Source organism: Heptranchias perlo, chromosome 23 (genome assembly GCF_035084215.1).
Source record: "Heptranchias perlo isolate sHepPer1 chromosome 23, sHepPer1.hap1, whole genome shotgun sequence".
Taxonomy (NCBI): Eukaryota; Metazoa; Chordata; class Chondrichthyes; order Hexanchiformes; family Hexanchidae; genus Heptranchias; species Heptranchias perlo.
In genome coordinates, this window is record NC_090347.1 from 15,880,165 (window position 1) to 15,899,458 (window position 19,294).

A 19,294-nucleotide genomic window follows, 5' to 3' on the forward strand; every position below is an offset into this window, starting at 1 on the left:
GGTGGACAGGCGAAGAGGTGGACAGGCGAAGAGGTGGACAGGCGAAGAGGTGGACAGGCGAAGAGGTGGACAGGCGAAGAGGTGGACAGGCGAAGAGGTGGACAGGCGAAGAGGTGGACAGGCGAAGAGGTGGACAGGCGAAGAGGTGGACAGGCGAAGAGGTGGACAGGCGAAGAGGTGGACAGGCGAAGAGGTGGACAGGCGAAGAGGTGGACAGGCGAAGAGGTGGACAGGCGAAGAGGTGGACAGGCGAAGAGGTGGACAGGCGAAGAGGTGGACAGGCGAAGAGGTGGACAGGCGAAGAGGTGGACAGGCGAAGAGGTGGACAGGCGAAGAGGATCAGGGCAGGAAAGCGAGAGCTCAGAGCCGAGAGCCTAGACAGTTGAAAGTATAGCCACCAACGGTGGGGCGAAGGAAATCGGGCAATACAGTAAGATACACCCATCACAGTGCATCAGCACAACTTGCTGGCCCAGCGAGATGGTTATTTCCCTGGCAATCTAAGCTCTAAAAACAAGCTACACAACTTTTCATGTTGTTTATGCACTTATCAGCTATATTACTGCTGGTGTGGCCAGGCCCTTGTTGAGACCTGTGAAGAGTGGAATGAGAGAAATCACAGCTAATAACTGATTATGCTCATCCTCACAGCGGGTTTGATCCACAATTCTCGTCAAGTTGAATTTAAGTGAACGATAGCCCACTTCACACAGCTAACACTGCTGGAATACAGGCTAAAAGTATCAATGGACAGGATGATTTTATTCAAATGATTTTTCTTCTCAATGTAACATCTGCAGTCATCTACTTGCATTGCATTAGTCACTTGTTTAAAAATGCCAATTTGTTGATTTTGAATCATGTGGATTTTTCAAGATACATAGATGTAAGGATGTGAAAATGTTGACTGGACAACTCTCTTGGATTTGTTTTCTCCCCCTCCCCCATTGACAGTTTTCCAATCAATGTAGAATTATCCTCACTCCTTAGCAAATGGTATTCATTACAGTGCAAAATTCAAAATATCAAGGCCCAAATCCCAGCAAATTACTGTATAATTAAGAGAAAATAATGGACAGTTAAAGCTTTTACAAGACTGTATTGCAAACTGTTGTGGGTGGTAGTTGGGGAAAGAAGCAAATTTTATACAGAAGCAGTTTGTAACTGGCATCGAAACACAGCATGGATTGCAGCCTTGAAGGCAGCCGTTAGCATCAGTTGTTTATAATGTTTCAATTTCACATGGAGTTTTTTTTAAGTCACTTTTAGTGCTAGTAGCAGTTAATAGTTACACTTGAAGGATATGGAATGTGCTATCAGATGATTGTATCCCAATAAACCCACATAGGAACATTAGGGGTTGGCCATTTTACCCTCGAGCCTGCTCCACCATTCAATCAGATCATGGCTGATCTGCACCTCAACTCTATTTAACCGCCTTTTCTCCATTTCCCTGGGTAACCTTAGCTAACAACAAAAAAAACTATCGATCTTCTTGAAAGCTCCAATTGTCCCAGCATCCACAGCCTTTTTGGGGAGGGTATTCCAGATTTCTACTACCCTTTGTATGAAAAAGTGCTTCCTGATTTCACTCCTGAATGACCTAGCTCTAATTTTAAGATTATGTCCCCTTGTTCTTGATTCCTCCACCAGAGGAAATAGTTTCTCTATATCTCCTCTGTCAAATCCTTTTAACATTTTAAACACCTCAATCAGCCCTCATAATTTAACCCTCTAAGCCCCGGTATCATTCTGGTGAATATGCGCTGCACCCTCTCCAAGACCAATATATCCTTCCTGAGGTAAGATGCCCAAAACTGAATGTAGTACTCCAGATAGGGTCTGAGCAAGGCTCTATGCAACTGAAGCATAACTTTCTCACCTTTGTATTCCGGCCAACATTCCATTAGCCTTTTTAATTGCTCTTTGTACCTGTCAACTAGCTTTTAATGATTTGAAGTACTTGGACTCCCACATCTCTTTGCTCTTCCACAGTTCCCAGTTTCTCACTATTTAGAAAATACAATGATTTATCTTTCTTGGGTCCAAAGTGGATGACCTCACACTTGCCCACATTGAATTCCATTTGCCATTGTTTTGCCCACTCACTTAATGTCTATGTTCCTTTGCAACTTCCTGCTCCCATCATACTACGGTAATTTCACAATCTATAATCAAGCACTGGGAACCTCCATGCCCAGGAAAACTACAATGTATCTTCTTTAGTATTACAAGGATTTAATGAACACCAGATCACATCAATATGTATTACAAAGACAATGATTATAGCACAAAAACACTTTGGGAACAAGCTCAAGGCAGTAATTTAGCCTCTGGATTTAAAGTTATGATACAATCTGCTTCACTTTCTTCCAGAATGTGATGTAAAACTTCTAATAGCATGTAGGATATTTAAGGGACCCTATAATTAAATCATTATTTCCTATAAATGAAATCAGCTTACTTGTCTAAACACTATTAAATCACTATTAATTACTGCCTCCCCTTTATGAATTCTAACATTGATCTCCTATCTTGCAGGAAAACTGACAAAACTAGCCTGCCAGGGAAGCAGTCATTTCCTTTGACCTATCAACATGGTCCATAACAATGCATTGACCTAATTTTACATCTTCATTTATTCAGTGATCTTGTAACAATTACTGCTATAAAATGAACAGTGTACATCCATCTACTTATGTTGGGATTACTTTGTAGACTCTTGGTTTGCTGCATGACATTTCTGCTATCCTTTGCTATGTATGGCTTTGCTCTCTTCCCTAAAGATCTGATACTGATAGGCCTCTTGACCTCTCAATTCATGGGGATATCCAATGTGAATTATTTTCTTGACACAAAAGGTGCATGTTGTCCAATGACCATCACCTACTTGCACACCGAGGTAATTTTTTTTTTGGCCACTTCTTTGCTTTGCCCAAACTTTCCCTCACCTCTATCTTTGATGTCCTTGTAAAACCTTAACTCTTCCCCCATCAGAGTCGTTCTACCTAATCTGGCCCCCATCTTTGCTCCCTCAAATACAAGAGTTGCAGATTGAGCATAAATGCACACGAGTTCAGCCACAAATCACCAGATCTGGCTGGGCCACATCAAATGCTATTGAGTCTTATGCACCTCTGCCAAAACTGTCCACTCCTCCAGGATCATCTGGGGAAAAAAAAGGTAGCACCTGGCTTCTTTTTTCCAGCACTGTCGCCTTAAACCCCTCTCCCCAGCACCTCCTCACCCATCTTCAACAATAAGTGTGAGAAACTTATGAACTTCTTTGTCACCATGATTGAAATCATCTGTTCAGCTGCCGCTGCTGTCTTATCTCTTCCCCTTGCCCACCTAGTTTTGGACCTGCATCTCTCTCTCGTTTCTATGCCCCCTCATGCCTTCTCCGAGCTCATCTTGTCCATGAGACCAACTTCCTAATCCCTTGACCCCATTCCCACTAAACTGCTGACCAACCAACTTCCCTTGATGGTCCCAATGGTAGAAACATAGAAAATAGCAGCAGGAGTAGGCTATTCGGCCCTTCGAACCTGCTCCGCCATTCAATATGATCATGGCTGATCCTCTATCTCAATACCCTATTCCCGCTCTCTCCCCATACCCCTTGATGCCTTTTGTGTCTCGAAATCTATCTAGCTCCTTCTTAAATATATTCAGTGACTTGGCCTCCACAGCCTTCTGTGGTAGAGAATTCCACAGGTTCACCACCCTCTGAGTGAAGAAATTTCTCCTCAACTCAGTCCGAAATGTCCTACCCCATATCCTGAAACTGTGACCCCTTGTTCTGGACTCCCCACCCAGGGGAAACATCCTCCCTGCATCCAGTCTGTCTCGCCCTGTCAGAATTTTATATGTTTCAATGAGATCCCCTCTCATTCTTCTAAACTCGAGTGAATACAGGCCGAGTCGACCCAATCTCTCCTCATACGACAGTCCTGCCATCCCAGGGATCAGTCTGGTGAACTTTTGCTGCACTCCCTCTATGGCAAGTATATCCTTTCTGAGGTAAGGAGACCAAAACTGCACACAATACTCCAGGTGTGGTCTCACCAAGGCCCTGTATAACCGCAATAAGACATCCTTGTTCCTGTACTCAAATCCTCGTTCCTGTACTCAAATCCTCTTGCAATGAAGGCCAACATACCATTTGCCTTTCTAACTGCTTGCTGCACCTGCATGTTTGTTTTGAGTGACTGGTGTACAAGGACACCCAGGTCCCTTTATACATCAACATTTCCCAATCTATCACCATTTAAATAATACTCCGCCTTTCTGTTTTTCCTTCCGAAGTGGATAACTTCACATTTATCCACATTATACTGCATCTGCCATGTATTTGCCGACTCGCTCAACTTGTCTAAATCGCCTTGAAGTCTCTTTGCATCCTCCTCACAATTCACAATCCCACCTAGTTTTGTCTCATCAGCAAACTTGGAAATATTATATTCGGTTCCCTCATCCAAATCATTGATATATATTGTGAATAGCTGGGGCCCAAGCACTGGTCCCCATGGTACCCCACTAGTCACTGCCTGCCACCCCGAAAAAGACCCGTTTATTCCTACTCTGTTTCCTGTCTGTTAACCGATTTTCAATCCATGCCAGTATATTACCCCCAATCCCATGTGCTTTAATTTTGCACACTAATCCCTTATGTGGGACTTTATCTAAGGCCTTAGCTTCAGGCCAGCCAAATAAGGCCTTAGCTTCAGGCCAGCCAAATAAGGCCTTAGCTTCAGGCCAGCCAAATAAGGCCTTAGCTTCAGGCCAGCCAAATAAGGCCTTAGCTTCAGGCCAGCCAAATAAGGCCTTAGCTTCAGGCCAGCCAAATAAGGCCTTAGCTTCAGGCCAGCCAAATAAGGCCCTCATCACCCCTCCTCAAAAAACCCACCCTCAACCCCTGCCCTTACAAACTACTGCACCATATCCAGCCTCCCTTTCCTCACCAAAGTCCATGAATATGTTGTTGCCTCTCAAATCTATACCCATTTTTCCTGCAACTCAGGTTTCCACCCTTGCGACAGCACTGGAACGGCCCTAACCAAACTCATAAATGACATCCTCTGTGACCTTGGTGCATTTTCCCTCCTCACCCTCTCTGCAGCCTTTGGCATGGTCCAGTACACCACCCTCCTCCAGTCTCTCCTCCATTGCTCAGCTCAGTGGGTCTACCCTTGTGTGGTTCCACTTTTACCTATCCAATCGCAGCCAGAGCATCTCCAGCAATGACTTCTCTTCTTGCCCCTGCACCGCTACCTCTGCACCACCAAGCATCTATCCTTGGCCGCCTCATGCTGCCCCCAGTGACATCATTTGAAGACGTAGGGTTAGCTTCCACATCTATGCCTATGACACCCACCTCTCCATCTCTAAAACTTGTCTCAACCCTCTATTGCCTCTGTGCTTTAAAACTGCTAGTCTGACATCCAGTCTTAGATGAGGTGCATCTTCCTCCAGTCAAACACTGGGAAGACCAAAGCCCCCCACTGCAAACTCAGTTCGCTCGCCACCAATTCCATCCGCCTTCCCAGCCTCGGTATTCTATTTGACCACAAACTGAGCTTCCAACTCCATTTTCTCTCCATCACAAAGACTGCCTACTTCCACCTTCGTAATGTCGCCTGTCCCCACCTTTGCCTCAGCCCAACTTCTGCTGAAACCCTCATCTATGCTTTTATCACATCCAGATGTGACTATGTCAATTCACTCCTGACCGGCCTCCCATCCTTTACCCTCCATAAACTTGAGCTCATCCAAAACTCTGCTGCTGGATCCAAAACAGCACAAAGTCCCACTCACCCATCATCCCTGTGCTTGTTGACCTGCATGGGGTCCCGGTCCACCTACGCCTCAAATTTAAAATTCCCATCCTTGTGTTCAAATCCCTCCCTCCATGGCCTCACCCCTCCCTATCTCTGTAACTTCCTCCAGCCTACAACCCTCCGGGAACTCTGCATTCCGCCAACTCTGGCCTCTTATGCATCCCCCACTCACTTTGCCCCATCAGAGGGCCGTGTCGAAAAGAAAGAAAGAACTTGCATTATATAAAACCTTTTATGACTTCAGGATGTCCCAAAGCACTTCACAGCCAATCAAGTACTTGTAGTACAATGTCATCACTGTTGTCATGTCAGGAAATGCAGCAGCCAATTTGCGCACAGCAAGGTCCCACAGACAGCAATATGAGAAATGATAAATTATTCAGTTCTAGCGGCCCAATGCTCTGGAATTCCAACCCTAAACCTCCGCTTTTCCACCTCTCTCTCTACTCCTTTAAGACCCTTCTTAAAACTTGCCCCTTTGATCAAGGTTTCAGTCACCCCACTTAATATCTCCTCCTTTTGAACATAAGAACATAAGAACATAAGAAATTGGAGCAGGAGTAGGCCAATCGGCCCCTCGAGCCTGCTCCGCCATTCAATAAGATCATGGCTGATCTGATCCCAACCACAAATCTAAAGAACACAAGAAGTCGGAGCAGGACCCGGCCACATAGCCCCTGGGCCCTCTCCGCCACCCACAGGGCATTGACCGATCCGAACTCAGCTTCATGTCCAATTTCCTGCCCGCTCCCCATAACCCCTAATTCCCTTTACTTCTAGGAAACTGTCTATTTCTGTTTTAAATTTATCTAATGATGTAGCTTCCACAGCTTCCTGGGGCAGCAAATTCCACAGACCTACCACCCTCTGAGTGAAGAAGTTTCTCCTCATCTCAGTTTTGAAAGAGCAGCCCCTTATTCTAAGATTATGCCCCCTAGTTCTAGTTTCACCCATCTTTGGGAACATCCTTACTGCATCCACCCGATCAAGACCCTTCACAATCTTATATGTTTCAATAAGATCGCCTCTCATTCTTCTGAACTCCAATGAGTAGAGTCCCAATCTACTCAACCTCTCCTCATATGTCCGCCCCCTCATCCCCAGGATTAACCGAGTGAACCTTCTTTGTACTGCCTCGAGAGCAAGTATGTCTTTTCTTAAGTATGGAAACCAAAACTGTATGCAGTATTCCAGGTGCGGTCTCACCAATACCTTATATAACTGCAGCAATACCTCCTTGTTTTTATATTCTATCCCCCTAGCAATAAAAGCCAACATTCCATTGGCTTTCTTGATCACCTGCTGCACCTGCATACCAACTTTTTGATTTTCTTGCACTAGGACCCCCAGATCCCTTTGTACTGCAGTACTTTCCAGTCTCTCGCCATTAAGAAAATAACTTGCTCTCTGATTTTTCCTGCCAAAGTGCATAACCTCACATTTTCCAATATTATATTGCATCTGCCAAATCTCCGCCCACTCACCCAGCCTGTCTATATCCCCTTGCAGGTTTTTTATGTCCTCCTCACTCTCTACTTTCCCTCCCATCTTTGTATCATCTGCAAATTTTGATATGTTGCACTCGGTCCCCTCCTCCAAATCGTTAATATAGATTGTAAAGAGTTGGGGACCCAGCACCGACCCCTGTGGAACACCACTGGTTACTGGTTGCCAGTCCGAAAATGAACCATTTATCCCAACTCTCTGCTTCCTGTTCGATAACCAATCCTCCACCCATGCCAGAATATTACCCCCAATCCCGTGATTTTTTATCTTAAGTAATAATCTTTTATGTGGCACCTTGTCGAATGCCTTCTGGAAGTCTAAATACACTATGTCCACTGGTTCCCCTTTATCCACCCTATACGTTATATCCTCGAAGAACTCAAGCAAATTTGTCAGACATGACTTCCCCTTCATAAAGCCATGCTGACTTTGTCCTATTAAATTATGCTTATCTAAATGTTCCGTTACTGTCTCCTTAATAATAGACTCCAAAATTTTACCCACCACAGATGTTAAGCTAACTGGCCTATAATTTCCAGCCTTCTGCCTACTACCCTTTTTAAATAACGGTGTTACATTAGCAGTTTTCCAATCTGCCGGGACCTCTCCTGAGTCCAGGGAATTTTGGAAAACTATCACCAAAGCATCCACAATCCCTACTGCCACTTCCCTCAAGACCCTAGGATGGAAGCCATCAGGTCCAGGGGATTTATCCGCCTTGAGTCCCATTATTTTACTGAGTACCATCTCCTGAGTGATTTTAATCGTATTTAGCTCCTCCCCCCCGAGAGTCCCCTGTTTGTCCAGTGTTGGGATATTCTTAGTGTCCTCTACTGTAAAGACTGAAACAAAATATTTGTTCAGCATTTTTGCCATCTCCATGTTTCCCACCATTAATTTCCCGGTCTCATCCTCTAAGGGACCTATGTTTGCCTTAGCCACCCTTTTTCTTTTTATATAACTATAGAAACTCTTGCTATCTGTTTTTATATTTTTTGCTCATTTCTTTTCATAATCTAACTTCCCTTTCTTAATCAATCCTTTAGTTACTTTTTGCTGTCTTTTGAAGAATTCCCAATCTTCTATCCTCCCACTAAGTTTGGCTACCTTATATGTCCTTGTTTTTAGTCGGTGTTAATTTTTGTCTGATTTCTCTTCTGTGGAGCACCTTGGGATGTTTTCCTATGTTAAAGGTGCTAGGTAAATGCAAGTTGTTGTTGTTGTAGTAAATGTCTCCAAGGCATTCTGCATCAAGCAGAGGTGGATATTTGCAACACCCTGGTTTTGGCCTGTCAGACATCGGTATCATTAAAAGCTGTGGAATCTTACTATGGAATCTACTCTTCACAGTGGGGAAAATGCTGGAGTCTATAATTAAGGATAGGGTGACTGAACACCTCGAGAATTTTCAGTTAATCAGAGAGAGCCAGCACGGATTTGTGAAAGGTAGGTCGTGCCTGACAAACCTGATTGAATTTTTTGAAGATGTGACTAAAGTAGTGGACAGGGGAATGTCAATGGATGTTATTTATATGGATTTCCAGAAGGCATTTGATAAGGTCCCACATATGAGACTGTTAGCTAAGATAGAAGCCCATGGAATCGAGGGAAAAGTACGGACTTGGTTAGGAAGTTGGCTGAGCGAAAGGCGACAGAGAGTAGGGATAATGGGAAGGTACTCACATTGGCAGGATGTGACTAGTGGAGTCCCACAGAGATCTGTCTTGGGGCCTCAATCATTCACAATATTTATTAACGACTTAGATGAAGGCATAGAGAGTCTCATATCTAAGTTTGCCGATGACACAAAGATTGGTGGCATTGTAAGCAGTGCAGATGAAAACATAAAATTACAAAGCAATATTGATAGATTGGGTGAATGGGCAAGACTGTGGCAGATGGAATTCAATGTGGACAAATGTGAGGTCATCCACTTTGGATCAAAAAAGGATAGAACAGGGTACTTTCTAAATGGTAAAAAGTTAAAAACAGTGGATGTCCAAAGGGACTTAGGGGTTCAGGTACATAGATCATTGAAGTGTCATGAACAGGTGCAGAAATTAATCAAGAAGGCAAATGGAATGCTGGCCTTTATATCTAGAGGACTAGAGTACAAGGGGGCAGAAGTTATACTGCAGCTATACAAAACCCTGGTTAGACCGCACCTGGAGTACTGTGAGCAGTTCTGGGCACCGCACCTTCGGAAGGACATATTGGCCTTGGAGGGAGTGCAGCGTCGGTTTACTAGAATGATACCCGGACTTCAAGGGTTAAGTTACGAGGAGAGATTACACAAATTGGGGTTGTATTCTCTGGAGTTTCGAAGGTTAAGGGGTGATCTGATCGAAGTTTATAAAGATATTAAGGGGAAAAGATAGGGTGGATAGAGAGAAACTATTTCCGCTGGTTGGGGATTTTAGGAGTAGGGGGCAGAGTCTAAAAATTGGAGCCAGACCTCTCAGGAACGAGATTAGAAAACATTTCTACACACAAAGGGTTGTAGAAGTTTGGAACTCTCTTCCGCAAACGGCAATTTATACTAGCTCAATTGCTAAATTTAAATCTGAGATAGATAGCTTTTTGGCAACCAAAGGTATTAAGGGATATGGACCAAATGCGGGTATATGGAGTTAGATCATAGATCAGCCATGATCTTATCAAATGGCGGAGCAGGCACGAGGGGCTGAATGGCCTCCTCCTGTTCCTATGTTCCAGTGAATTCCCGAAAAGGAAACTGAATGGAAAGCAGCATGAGGTAAAATAACCAGAAATGGTGAGGATAAGAAAGCGACACACTTGAAGGTAACACATGCCATGAACTGTTGCTTGCAGGAAAGGGTTGGGCAATCAATGTGGCATTGCAAAATACTGTAATTCCACCATGACACAATACAAAAGGTCACAGGAAAGCTTACAGATATGAGACACGTTCAGAGGTATGTTAGCTCTTCTATATACTGTACACTATGGGGGAGATAAACAGTACAGTGGACATTTTACAGAAAATATGACGTTGCTCCTTCATGGACATTTTGAGGAAATTATTTTTTGAAATCTTTATTTGCAAAGTTCAACAAAACCACAGAGCAAATAGATTATTTTGCTGGTTGCAGTGTGTTGCTAAATTGAACGTCCCCGAGCTATAAAGATTGGATGAAGGTGTCGTATTCCATTGCTTATGAAAACCTTTAAAATCATTTTAAATTAATGAATGAAGTCTGCCTGAGACAGACGATGGTGTCACTGCACACACTCAATTGGGGGAGGGTTTTTTTTAAAAAAAATTAGAGAGTCTGGTCAACAAATACCGACCTGCCCGTCTGAAAATATGAAAACCAGAGCAGCCCCGGCGGCGGTGAGAGCCCAGGTGAAGAAGGTCCCGAGCAGGCTCTGAACAACGGGGCTCCAGCCCTCGATCATGTCGCTGAGCGTTTTATTTCCCGGGAGCCGCCGAACTCCACTCACTTCCTCATCTCCACTGCCCACGTGGTTCCCCCCCCCCCAACCCAAGCCGCTGATTGGGGGGGAGTCGGCGGCGGCTCTACCAATGGGAGGCGGAGGTGGACGACGCCGCCTTCTCATTGGATGTTCCCGCCCGTCAATCATGCCGGCGAGCCAGCGTCTCGCGCGGAGCCCGGAGTGAGGAGGGGTTTATTTTTGTTGAAGGCAGTATCCAAGTCCTGTGCTTTTTATCAGCCCAGTGGAAGTCAGAAAGTGGGCACGTTGGTTCCGCGTTGCTTTACACTTTTTTTTAAAAAAAAGAAAGAATAAATTATTTATTTTTTTAAAAAAAGAGCAAAAATCAATTCGTTCATACCAAGAGTTAAGGTGCATTCATTATGCACCTTAACTCTTTGCGAATAAGGTGGATGAACTGAAGGTGTTGATAAACACATGGGAGTATGATATTGTTGCTGTCACAGAGACATGGTTGAGGGAGGGGCAAGACTGGCAGCTCAATATTCCGGGGCACAGAATCTTCAGGCGAGACAGAGGGGGAGGTATGAGAGGAGGGGGGTTCGCAATATTAATTAAAGAATCAATTACTGCCATGAGGAGGGATGATATATTAGCAGGTTCCTCTAATGAGGCCATATGGGTGGAGCTTAAAAACAAAAAGGGGGCAAGCACTTTGATGGGAGTGTACTATAGACCCCCAAACAGTCAGGGGGAGATAGAGGAACAGATATGTAGGCAAATCTCAGAAAATTGTGCAAATAATAGGGTAATAATAGTGGGGGATTTCAACTTCCCCAATATTAACTGGGATACTCAGAGTGTAAAAGGCTTAGAGGGTACAAAATTCTTAACGTGCATCCAGGAGAGCTTTTTGAGCCAGCATGTAGAAAGTCCTACAAGAGAGGGGGCGGTACTGGACCTAATTCTAGGGAATGTGGCCGGCCAAGTGGAAGAAGTGCTAGTAGGTGAGCACTTTGGTGACAGTGACCATAATTCGGTGAGATTTAAGGTGGTCATGGAAAAGGATAGGGAGGGGCCGGAAATAAAGGTTCTAAATTGGGGAAAGGCCGATTTTAATAGGATAAGGCAGGATCTGGCCAAAATGGACTGGGATCAGCTGCTTGTAGGAAAATCTGCATCGGAGCAATGGGAGTCTTTCAGAAGGGAGATTGAGACCATACAATGGCAACATGTTCCCGTGAAGGTCAAGGGTGGTTCCAAGAACTCCAGGGAACCTTGGATGTCAGGGGATATACGAGAATGGATTAGGAAAAAAAGGAGGGCTTTTGGCAGATACAAAAGGCTAAAGACGGAGGAAGCCCTAGGAGTACAAAAAGTGCAGGGGGATACTTAAAAAAGAAATTAGGAGATCAAGGAGGGACCATGAAAAAACACTGGCGAGCAAAATAAAGGAAAATCCTAAGATGTTTTATAAGTATATTAAGGGTAAGAGGATAACTAGGGAAAAAATAGGGCCCATTAGGGACAAAAATGGCAATCTGTGTGTGGAGCCGGCAGATGTAGGAGGGGTTCTAAATTAATTTTTTGCATCTGTTTTCACTATGGAGAAGGACGATGTAGACATAGAAATACGGCAGGGGGACTGTGATATACTCGAACATATTAACATCGAGCAGGAGGAGGTATTGGCGGTTTTAGCAGGCCTAAAAATGGATAAATCCCAAGGCCCGGACGAAATGTATCCCAGGCTACTGTGTGAGGCAAAGGAGGAGATTGCAGGGGCTCTAACACATATATTCAGAACCTCTCTGGCCACAGGGGATGTGCCAGAGGACTGGAGAACCGCTAATGTAGTACCATTATTCAAGAAGGGGAGTAGGGAAAAACCGGGGAACTACAGGCCAGTGAGCCTAACATCAGTGGTAGGAAAATTATTGGAAAAAATTCTGAAGGACAAAATTAGTCTCCACTTGGAGAAGCAAGGATTAATCAGGGATAGTCAACATGGCTTTGTCAAGGGAAGATCATGTCTGACTAATTTGATTGAATTTTTTGAGGGGGTGACTAGGCGTGTGGATGAGGGTAACGCAGTGGATGTGGTATACATGGATTTCAGTAAGGCCTTCGATAAAGTCCCCCACAGGAGACTGGTCAAGAAGGTACGAGCCCATGGAATCCAGGGTGCCTTGGCACTTTGGATACAAAACTGGCTTAGTGGCAGAAGGCAGAGGGTGATGGTCGAAGGTTGTTTTTGTGACTGGAAGCCTGTGGCCAGTGGGGTACCACAGGGATCGGTGCTGGGTCCCTTGCTGTTTGTGGTCTACATTAATGACTTGGATATGAATGTAAAAGGTATGATCAGTAAGTTCGCTGATGATACAAAAATTGGTAGGGTGGTAAATAGCGAGGAGGATAGCCTCAGTCTGCAGGACGATATAGATGGGTTGGTCAGATGGGCGGAACAGTGGCAAATGGAATTTAACCCGGAAAAGTGCGAGGTGATGCACTTTGGAGGGACTAACAAGGCAAGGGAATACACAATGAATGGGAGGACCCTAGGCAAGACAGAGGGTCAGAGGGATCTTGGTGTGCAAGTTCACAGATCCCTGAAGGCGGCGGAACAGGTAGATAAGGTGGTAAAGAAGGCATATGGGATACTTGCCTTTATTAGCCGAGGCATAGAATATAAGAGCAAGGAGGTTATGATGGAGCTGTATAAAACACTGGTTAGGCCACAGCTGGAGTACTGTGTGCAGTTCTGGTCGCCACACTACAGGAAGGATGTGATCGCTTTGGAGAGGGTGCAGAGGAGATTCACCAGGATGTTACCAGGGCTGGAGCGCTTCAGCTATGAAGAGAGACTGGGAAGATTGGGTTTGTTTTCCTTGGAGCAGAGGAGGCTGAGGGGGGACATGATTGAGGTGTACAAAATTATGAGGGGCACAGATAGGATGGATACTAAGGAGCTTTTTCCCTTCGTTGAGGGTTCTATAACAAGGGGACATAGATTCAAGGTAAAAGGCGGGAGGTTTAGAGGGGATTTGAGAAAGAACTTTTTCACCCAGAGGGTGGTTGGAGTCTGGAACTCACTGCCTGAAAGGGTTGTGGAGGCAGGAACCCTCACAACATTCAAGAAGCATTTGGATGAGCACTTGAAATGCCATAGCATACAAGGCTACGGACCAAATGCTGGAATATGGGATTAGAGTAGACAGGGCTTGATGGCCGGCGCGGACACGATGGGCCGAAGGGCCTCTATCCGTGCCGTATAACTCTATGACTCTATGACTCTATGCAGACAAACATTGCGCTGGGAATGCTGCTGCAAAGTATTTTTTTCTCTATTGATAGTAAGATCGATGGCATCATCTTTTGTGCTGCCCCGTTAATAAATAATTCCAATCGTTTCTTTACGCATTTTGGAATTCAGCGAATATTTTTAAAACATTCGACTCCTGTCTGAAATGGAGCACCATTTTAAATGCCACAGGGCAGTTGAATATGTAATGTATCCTTCATTGCATTAGAGGAAATTTGCACCACAAGTGCAATTCCCCGTGTATTTTATTAAATTACAGAGACCTGCCTGTTTTCATACTGGACACTCCCTGAGTGCCCTTGGCTTCTTCGATTTGAGCTCTAAAAATGGTTTCATAAATTGTCACTAGTTTTCAATCTAGCTCCATGACATTTTGCCAACTATCACTAAACTGTGAACTGTAATGCTTTATACGTTTTCCAGTTGGATTTGCTCCAGCACTCTGCCAAAGCTGCTTATCAGTTAACTGCTCGGAAGTGTGCCAGAATGGTTGGAATGATTCAACCTCTAATTGTTTTTTTCTCAGTCTCCAGAAAAACCTTTACTCTCTCCCATCCTGGTCTTACCCTCTTGTATGGTCCCCATCTTCACTTCAAGTCTAAAGGATGCAGACTGGAGCGTATCTGCTACACAGTGCTGACAACAACAAAAACTTGCATTTGCACACAAAGGGTGGTAGAAGTTTGGAACTCTCTTCCGCAAACGGCAATTGATACTAGCTCAATTGCTAAATTTAAATGTGAGATAGATAGCTTTTTGGCAACCAAAGGTATTAAGGGATATGGGCCAAAGGCAGGTATATGGAGCTCGATCACAGATCAGCCATGATCTTATCAAATGGCGGAGCAGGCACGAGGGGCTGAATGGCCTCCTCCTGTTCCTATGTTCCTATATAATACTTATAGTGTACAAAAAATCCCACAGCGCTTCACAGAAGTGTAATCAGACAAAAATGGCCACCGAGCCAAAGAAGCCGTTACTAGCAGGGGTGACTAAATGCTTGGTCAAAGACATGGGCTTTAAGGTGGGTCTTAAAGATGGAGAGCGATTTAGGAGGGAATTCCAGAGCTTTGGACCTAGACGGCTGAAAGCACGACTGCCAATGGTGGAGTGAAAGGAGTGTGGGATGCATAAGAAGCCAGAGTTGGAGGAATGCAGAGTTCTCAGAGGGTTTTGGGGACTGGAGACGGCGACAGAAATACGGAGGAGTGACGCCATACAGAGAACTAAACACAAAGATGAGTATTTTAAATGTGAGGCAATGGGGGAGTCAATGTAGGTCAGTGAGCACAGGAGTGATGGGTGAGCAGGAATTGTTGCAGATTAGGATAGGGGCAGCAGAGTTTCGGGTGAGCTGAAGTTAACAAAGGATGGAGGATGGGAGGCGAATCAGGAAAGCATTGGAATAGTCGAGTCTGGAGCTGATGATGGCATAGCTGAGGATTTCAGCAGAAGATGGGCTGAGGCAGGAGCGGAGACGGGCAATGTTACAGAGGTGGAAGTAGGCAGTCTTTGTGACAGAGTGGATATGTGGTTGGAAGCTCGGCTCAGGAGGTCTATTCCTGAAACATTAACTTTTCTGTTCTCTCCGTTGATGCTTCCTCACCTGCTGAGCATTTCCAGCATTTTGTACTTTCATGGAAACATGGAAACATAGCAAATAGGAGCAGGAGTAGGCCATTCGGCCCTTCGAGCCTGCTCCGCCATTCAATCTGATCATGGCTGATCCTCTATCTCAATACCATATTCCCACTCTCTCCCCATACCCCATAGAAACATAGAAAATGCACAACGGATTTAGCCTCCATCGCCAAATCTGGCTGGACCACATCAAGTGCTAGTGGGACGCACTCTCCTCTGCCAAAACTGCTTACTACTCAAGGGTCAAAGCAGAGATTATCCTCGGCTTATTTTCTCTACTACCGATCATCTCCTTAATCCCCTCTCCCCTATCCCCTCCAGCCTCAACTCCAACAACGTTCGAAGAACTCATGGACGACTTCTTCACTAAGATTGAGACCATCTGCTCAGCTTCCTCTGATGCTTCCCCCCTTTCCCCTTGCCCCCAAACCAAACCTCTCCCCAGGCTACCCCACCACCCAGACCTGAACCCACATCTCTAGTTTCTATCTCCTCATGCCCTCTCTAAACTCATTTTGTTCATGAGACCCACCTTTTGCTGCCTTTATCCCATTCCCACTAAACTACTGACTATCCAACTTCCCTTCCTGGCCGCTACGCTATGTTGGCCAGGGGCTGCAGAAAGTAACCTGAGACGTCAGCTGCTGACAGACAGGCAGAAACGACTTTTGAACTAAAGTAACCTGAGTTCAGTCCTGGCCTCAACTGTCTTGAACCGGTTTGAATTAACAAAGGAAATGTGATAAGACACAAGTCCTTATTTAGAAAAGGAGTAATGAGGTAATGCTACCTCAGTCCTTGGGACAGAGCCAATGAGGAGAAGACACAGGCAAAAAGCGAGTAGGCCTAAACCAAAGGGAGAGAGACAGTACAGCTTGAAGAGATAAGATTCGGAACAAGAATGAAGGATACGGGGCGGGAAGCCAGAGCGAAGACTCGAGAGACCAACCATCGCAGAAGTGGAAAACCCTACGTCAGGGACGTAGAGACGACGTCGAAAGAGAGAGAGAACGGAACGCCTGGCCAGCGTCAGCTCTCCTTTTCGGTTATTATCCTTTATATTCTGTGACCACTCAGGGAGTGCCAGAAAAACCTAGTGGGTGTGCGTTTCGATCTTCGTTTGGGTATAAGACTGTATAACCTGGTGTAAACTGCATGCCTATATCTAACCAGACGTATAAGCTGTATGTATATGATCTAACGGCGTGAATAAAGTGAATTGAGAGTTAAGAGAGAATTGACACTTCTCCTCTTTGTACTAAGCCAGTAACCGTAACCGGTGACCTCCGGTCAACAGCTAGCTGACAATGTAAATGGTTCCCTCTTCTCAGGTACTGTCCCCCCTCCCTTTTCAAAACTGCCGTCATCACCCCTCCCTCAAAAGCCCGCCCTCAACCCCTCTATCCTTGCAAACCACCAACACACCTCCAACCTTCCTTTTCTCTTCAAAGTCCTTGAATGGGTTGTCGCCTCCCAAATCCATGACCATCTTTACCACAACTTCACGTTTGAATCTCTGCAATCAGGTTTCCGTCTCTGCCACAGCACTGAAATGATCCTGATCAAACTCACAAATTAGATCGTCTGTAACTGTGACCGTGGTGCAATATCCCACCACATCCTCCTCAACCTCTCTGCAGCCTTTGACATGGGTCAACTAGATCATCCTCCTCCACTGCCTCTCCTCCTTAATCCACCTCAGTTGGACTGCCCTTGCTTGGTCCAACTCTTACCTATCTGTTCATAGTCAGAGCGTTTCCAGCAATGAATTCTCCTCCCACCCCTGCACCATTATCTCCAGAGCCCCCCATGGATCTAATCTTGCTCCCTTCCTTTTCCCGATATAGGGAAGGGGGGAAGCATCAGAGGAAGCTGAGCAGTTGGTCTCAATCTTAGTGAAGAAGAAGTCCATGAGTTCTTCAAACGTTGTTGGAGGTGAGGCTGAAAGGGACAGGGGAGAGGGGATTAAGGGGTTGATCGGTAGTAGAGAAAATAAGTGTAGGATAATCACTGCTTTGATCCTTGAGTAGTAAGCAGTTTTGGCAGAGGAGAGTGCATCCCACTAGCACTTGATGTGGTCCAGCCACATCTGGCGATGGAGGCTAAATCCATTGTGCACCGAAAGTACAAAATGCTGGAAATGCTCACATACACTGACGACATTGTCTCCAGATCATGGGACCTAGGTGGCTCAAGGCACGGCTGCCAATCGTCTTGGGTGAGTTGCAATTTCCTCCATCCTCTTGCACGACCACTGTCTCAGGCTGTAGGAGAGGGTTCACAACCTTGGAGACCTATTCAACCCCAAGCTGAGCTTCTGATCTCATATCCTCTCGATTACAAAGACCACCTACTTTCATCTCCATAATATCATCTGCCATCTCTCCCTGAACTCTCTGTTGCTTTGACTCTGGCCTTTTGTGCACCCCCACTTCCTTTTTCCCATGTTTGGCAGCTGTGCCTTGAGCCACCTCGGCCCCATTGCTTGCCTAAGCCCCCATGCACCTATATCTCCTTCTTTAAGACCCAGCTTAAAACATACATTTTGACCAAGCTTTTGGTCACTCCCATCTAGGCTCAGCACCATTTGTTTCTGTGAAACACATTGGGACATTTTTCTACATTGAAAGCACGACATAAATGCAAGTTGTTATTGTTGGTGTAGTAAAAGGCGCCTTTGCTTGACACCTGTCTCCTCATCTCCTCTTAGATCACACAGGTGAGATCTTGAACTAACTGAATCAAAGACTCGGTGTGACAGCAATATAAAACAGAAAAACTGCAGATGCTGGAAATCTGAAGTAAGAGCAGAACGTTCTGGAAGTACTCACCAAGCTCAGTCAGCATCTGTGTAAATAACAGGTAAGTTCATGTTTCAGGGTCTCCTTAAAAATCCCTCTTTCATTTTGGGATTTTCATTGTTTCTCGTAACTCAGGGGTTATCATTACAAGACAGGATTCTTACTAGATCCAACTAGTTAAATACATACTGTGGGTTATGCTTGTTGATATGCAGTGCACACAGGTGATGCATCACAACATATATTTTTTTTAATTCATTCATGGGATGTGGACGTCACTGGCAAGGCTGGCATTTATTGCCCATCCCGAATTGCCCTTGAGAAGGTGGTGGTGAGCCACCTTCTTGACAACTGAGTGGCTTGCTAGGCCATTAAGAATCAACCACATTGCTGTGGGTCTGGAGTCACATGTAGGCCAGACCAGGTAAGGATGGCAGGTTTCCTTCCCTAAAGGACATGAATGAACTAGATGGGTTTTTATGACAATCCAGTAGTTTCATGGCCACCATTACTGATACTAGTTTTTTTTTATTCCAGATTTTATTTAATTAATTGAATTTAAATTCCCCAGCTGCCGTGGATGGGATTGGAATTCATTACCTCGGATTACTAGTCCAGTAACATAACCACTATGCAACGGTACCCATTGGACAGAGAGTTAATATAGGTAAAATAATAATGCATCATTCCCATTTAACCAATATTGGAGCAAATTAATCAGGAATGTTAGATTCATTGCTGCAGAATGATTCAAATCCGTAGATAAA

At 45.0% G+C, this 19,294-nt stretch overlaps 1 protein-coding gene across 1 annotated transcript in view; it reads right to left on the reverse strand.

Annotated features, from left to right (window-relative positions):
• The window catches only part of LOC137341111 (zinc transporter ZIP11-like), a 602,857-nt gene extending 592,035 nt beyond the window's left edge, over window positions 1-10,822 (reverse strand). The window contains exon 1 of the mRNA XM_068004039.1: window positions 10,659-10,822. Coding sequence (XP_067860140.1) covers window positions 10,659-10,766 — 108 coding nt within the window. The 5' untranslated portion in view covers window positions 10,767-10,822. The remainder of the gene's footprint in view (window positions 1-10,658) is intronic.
• Window positions 10,823-19,294: the final 8,472 nt, after the last annotated feature.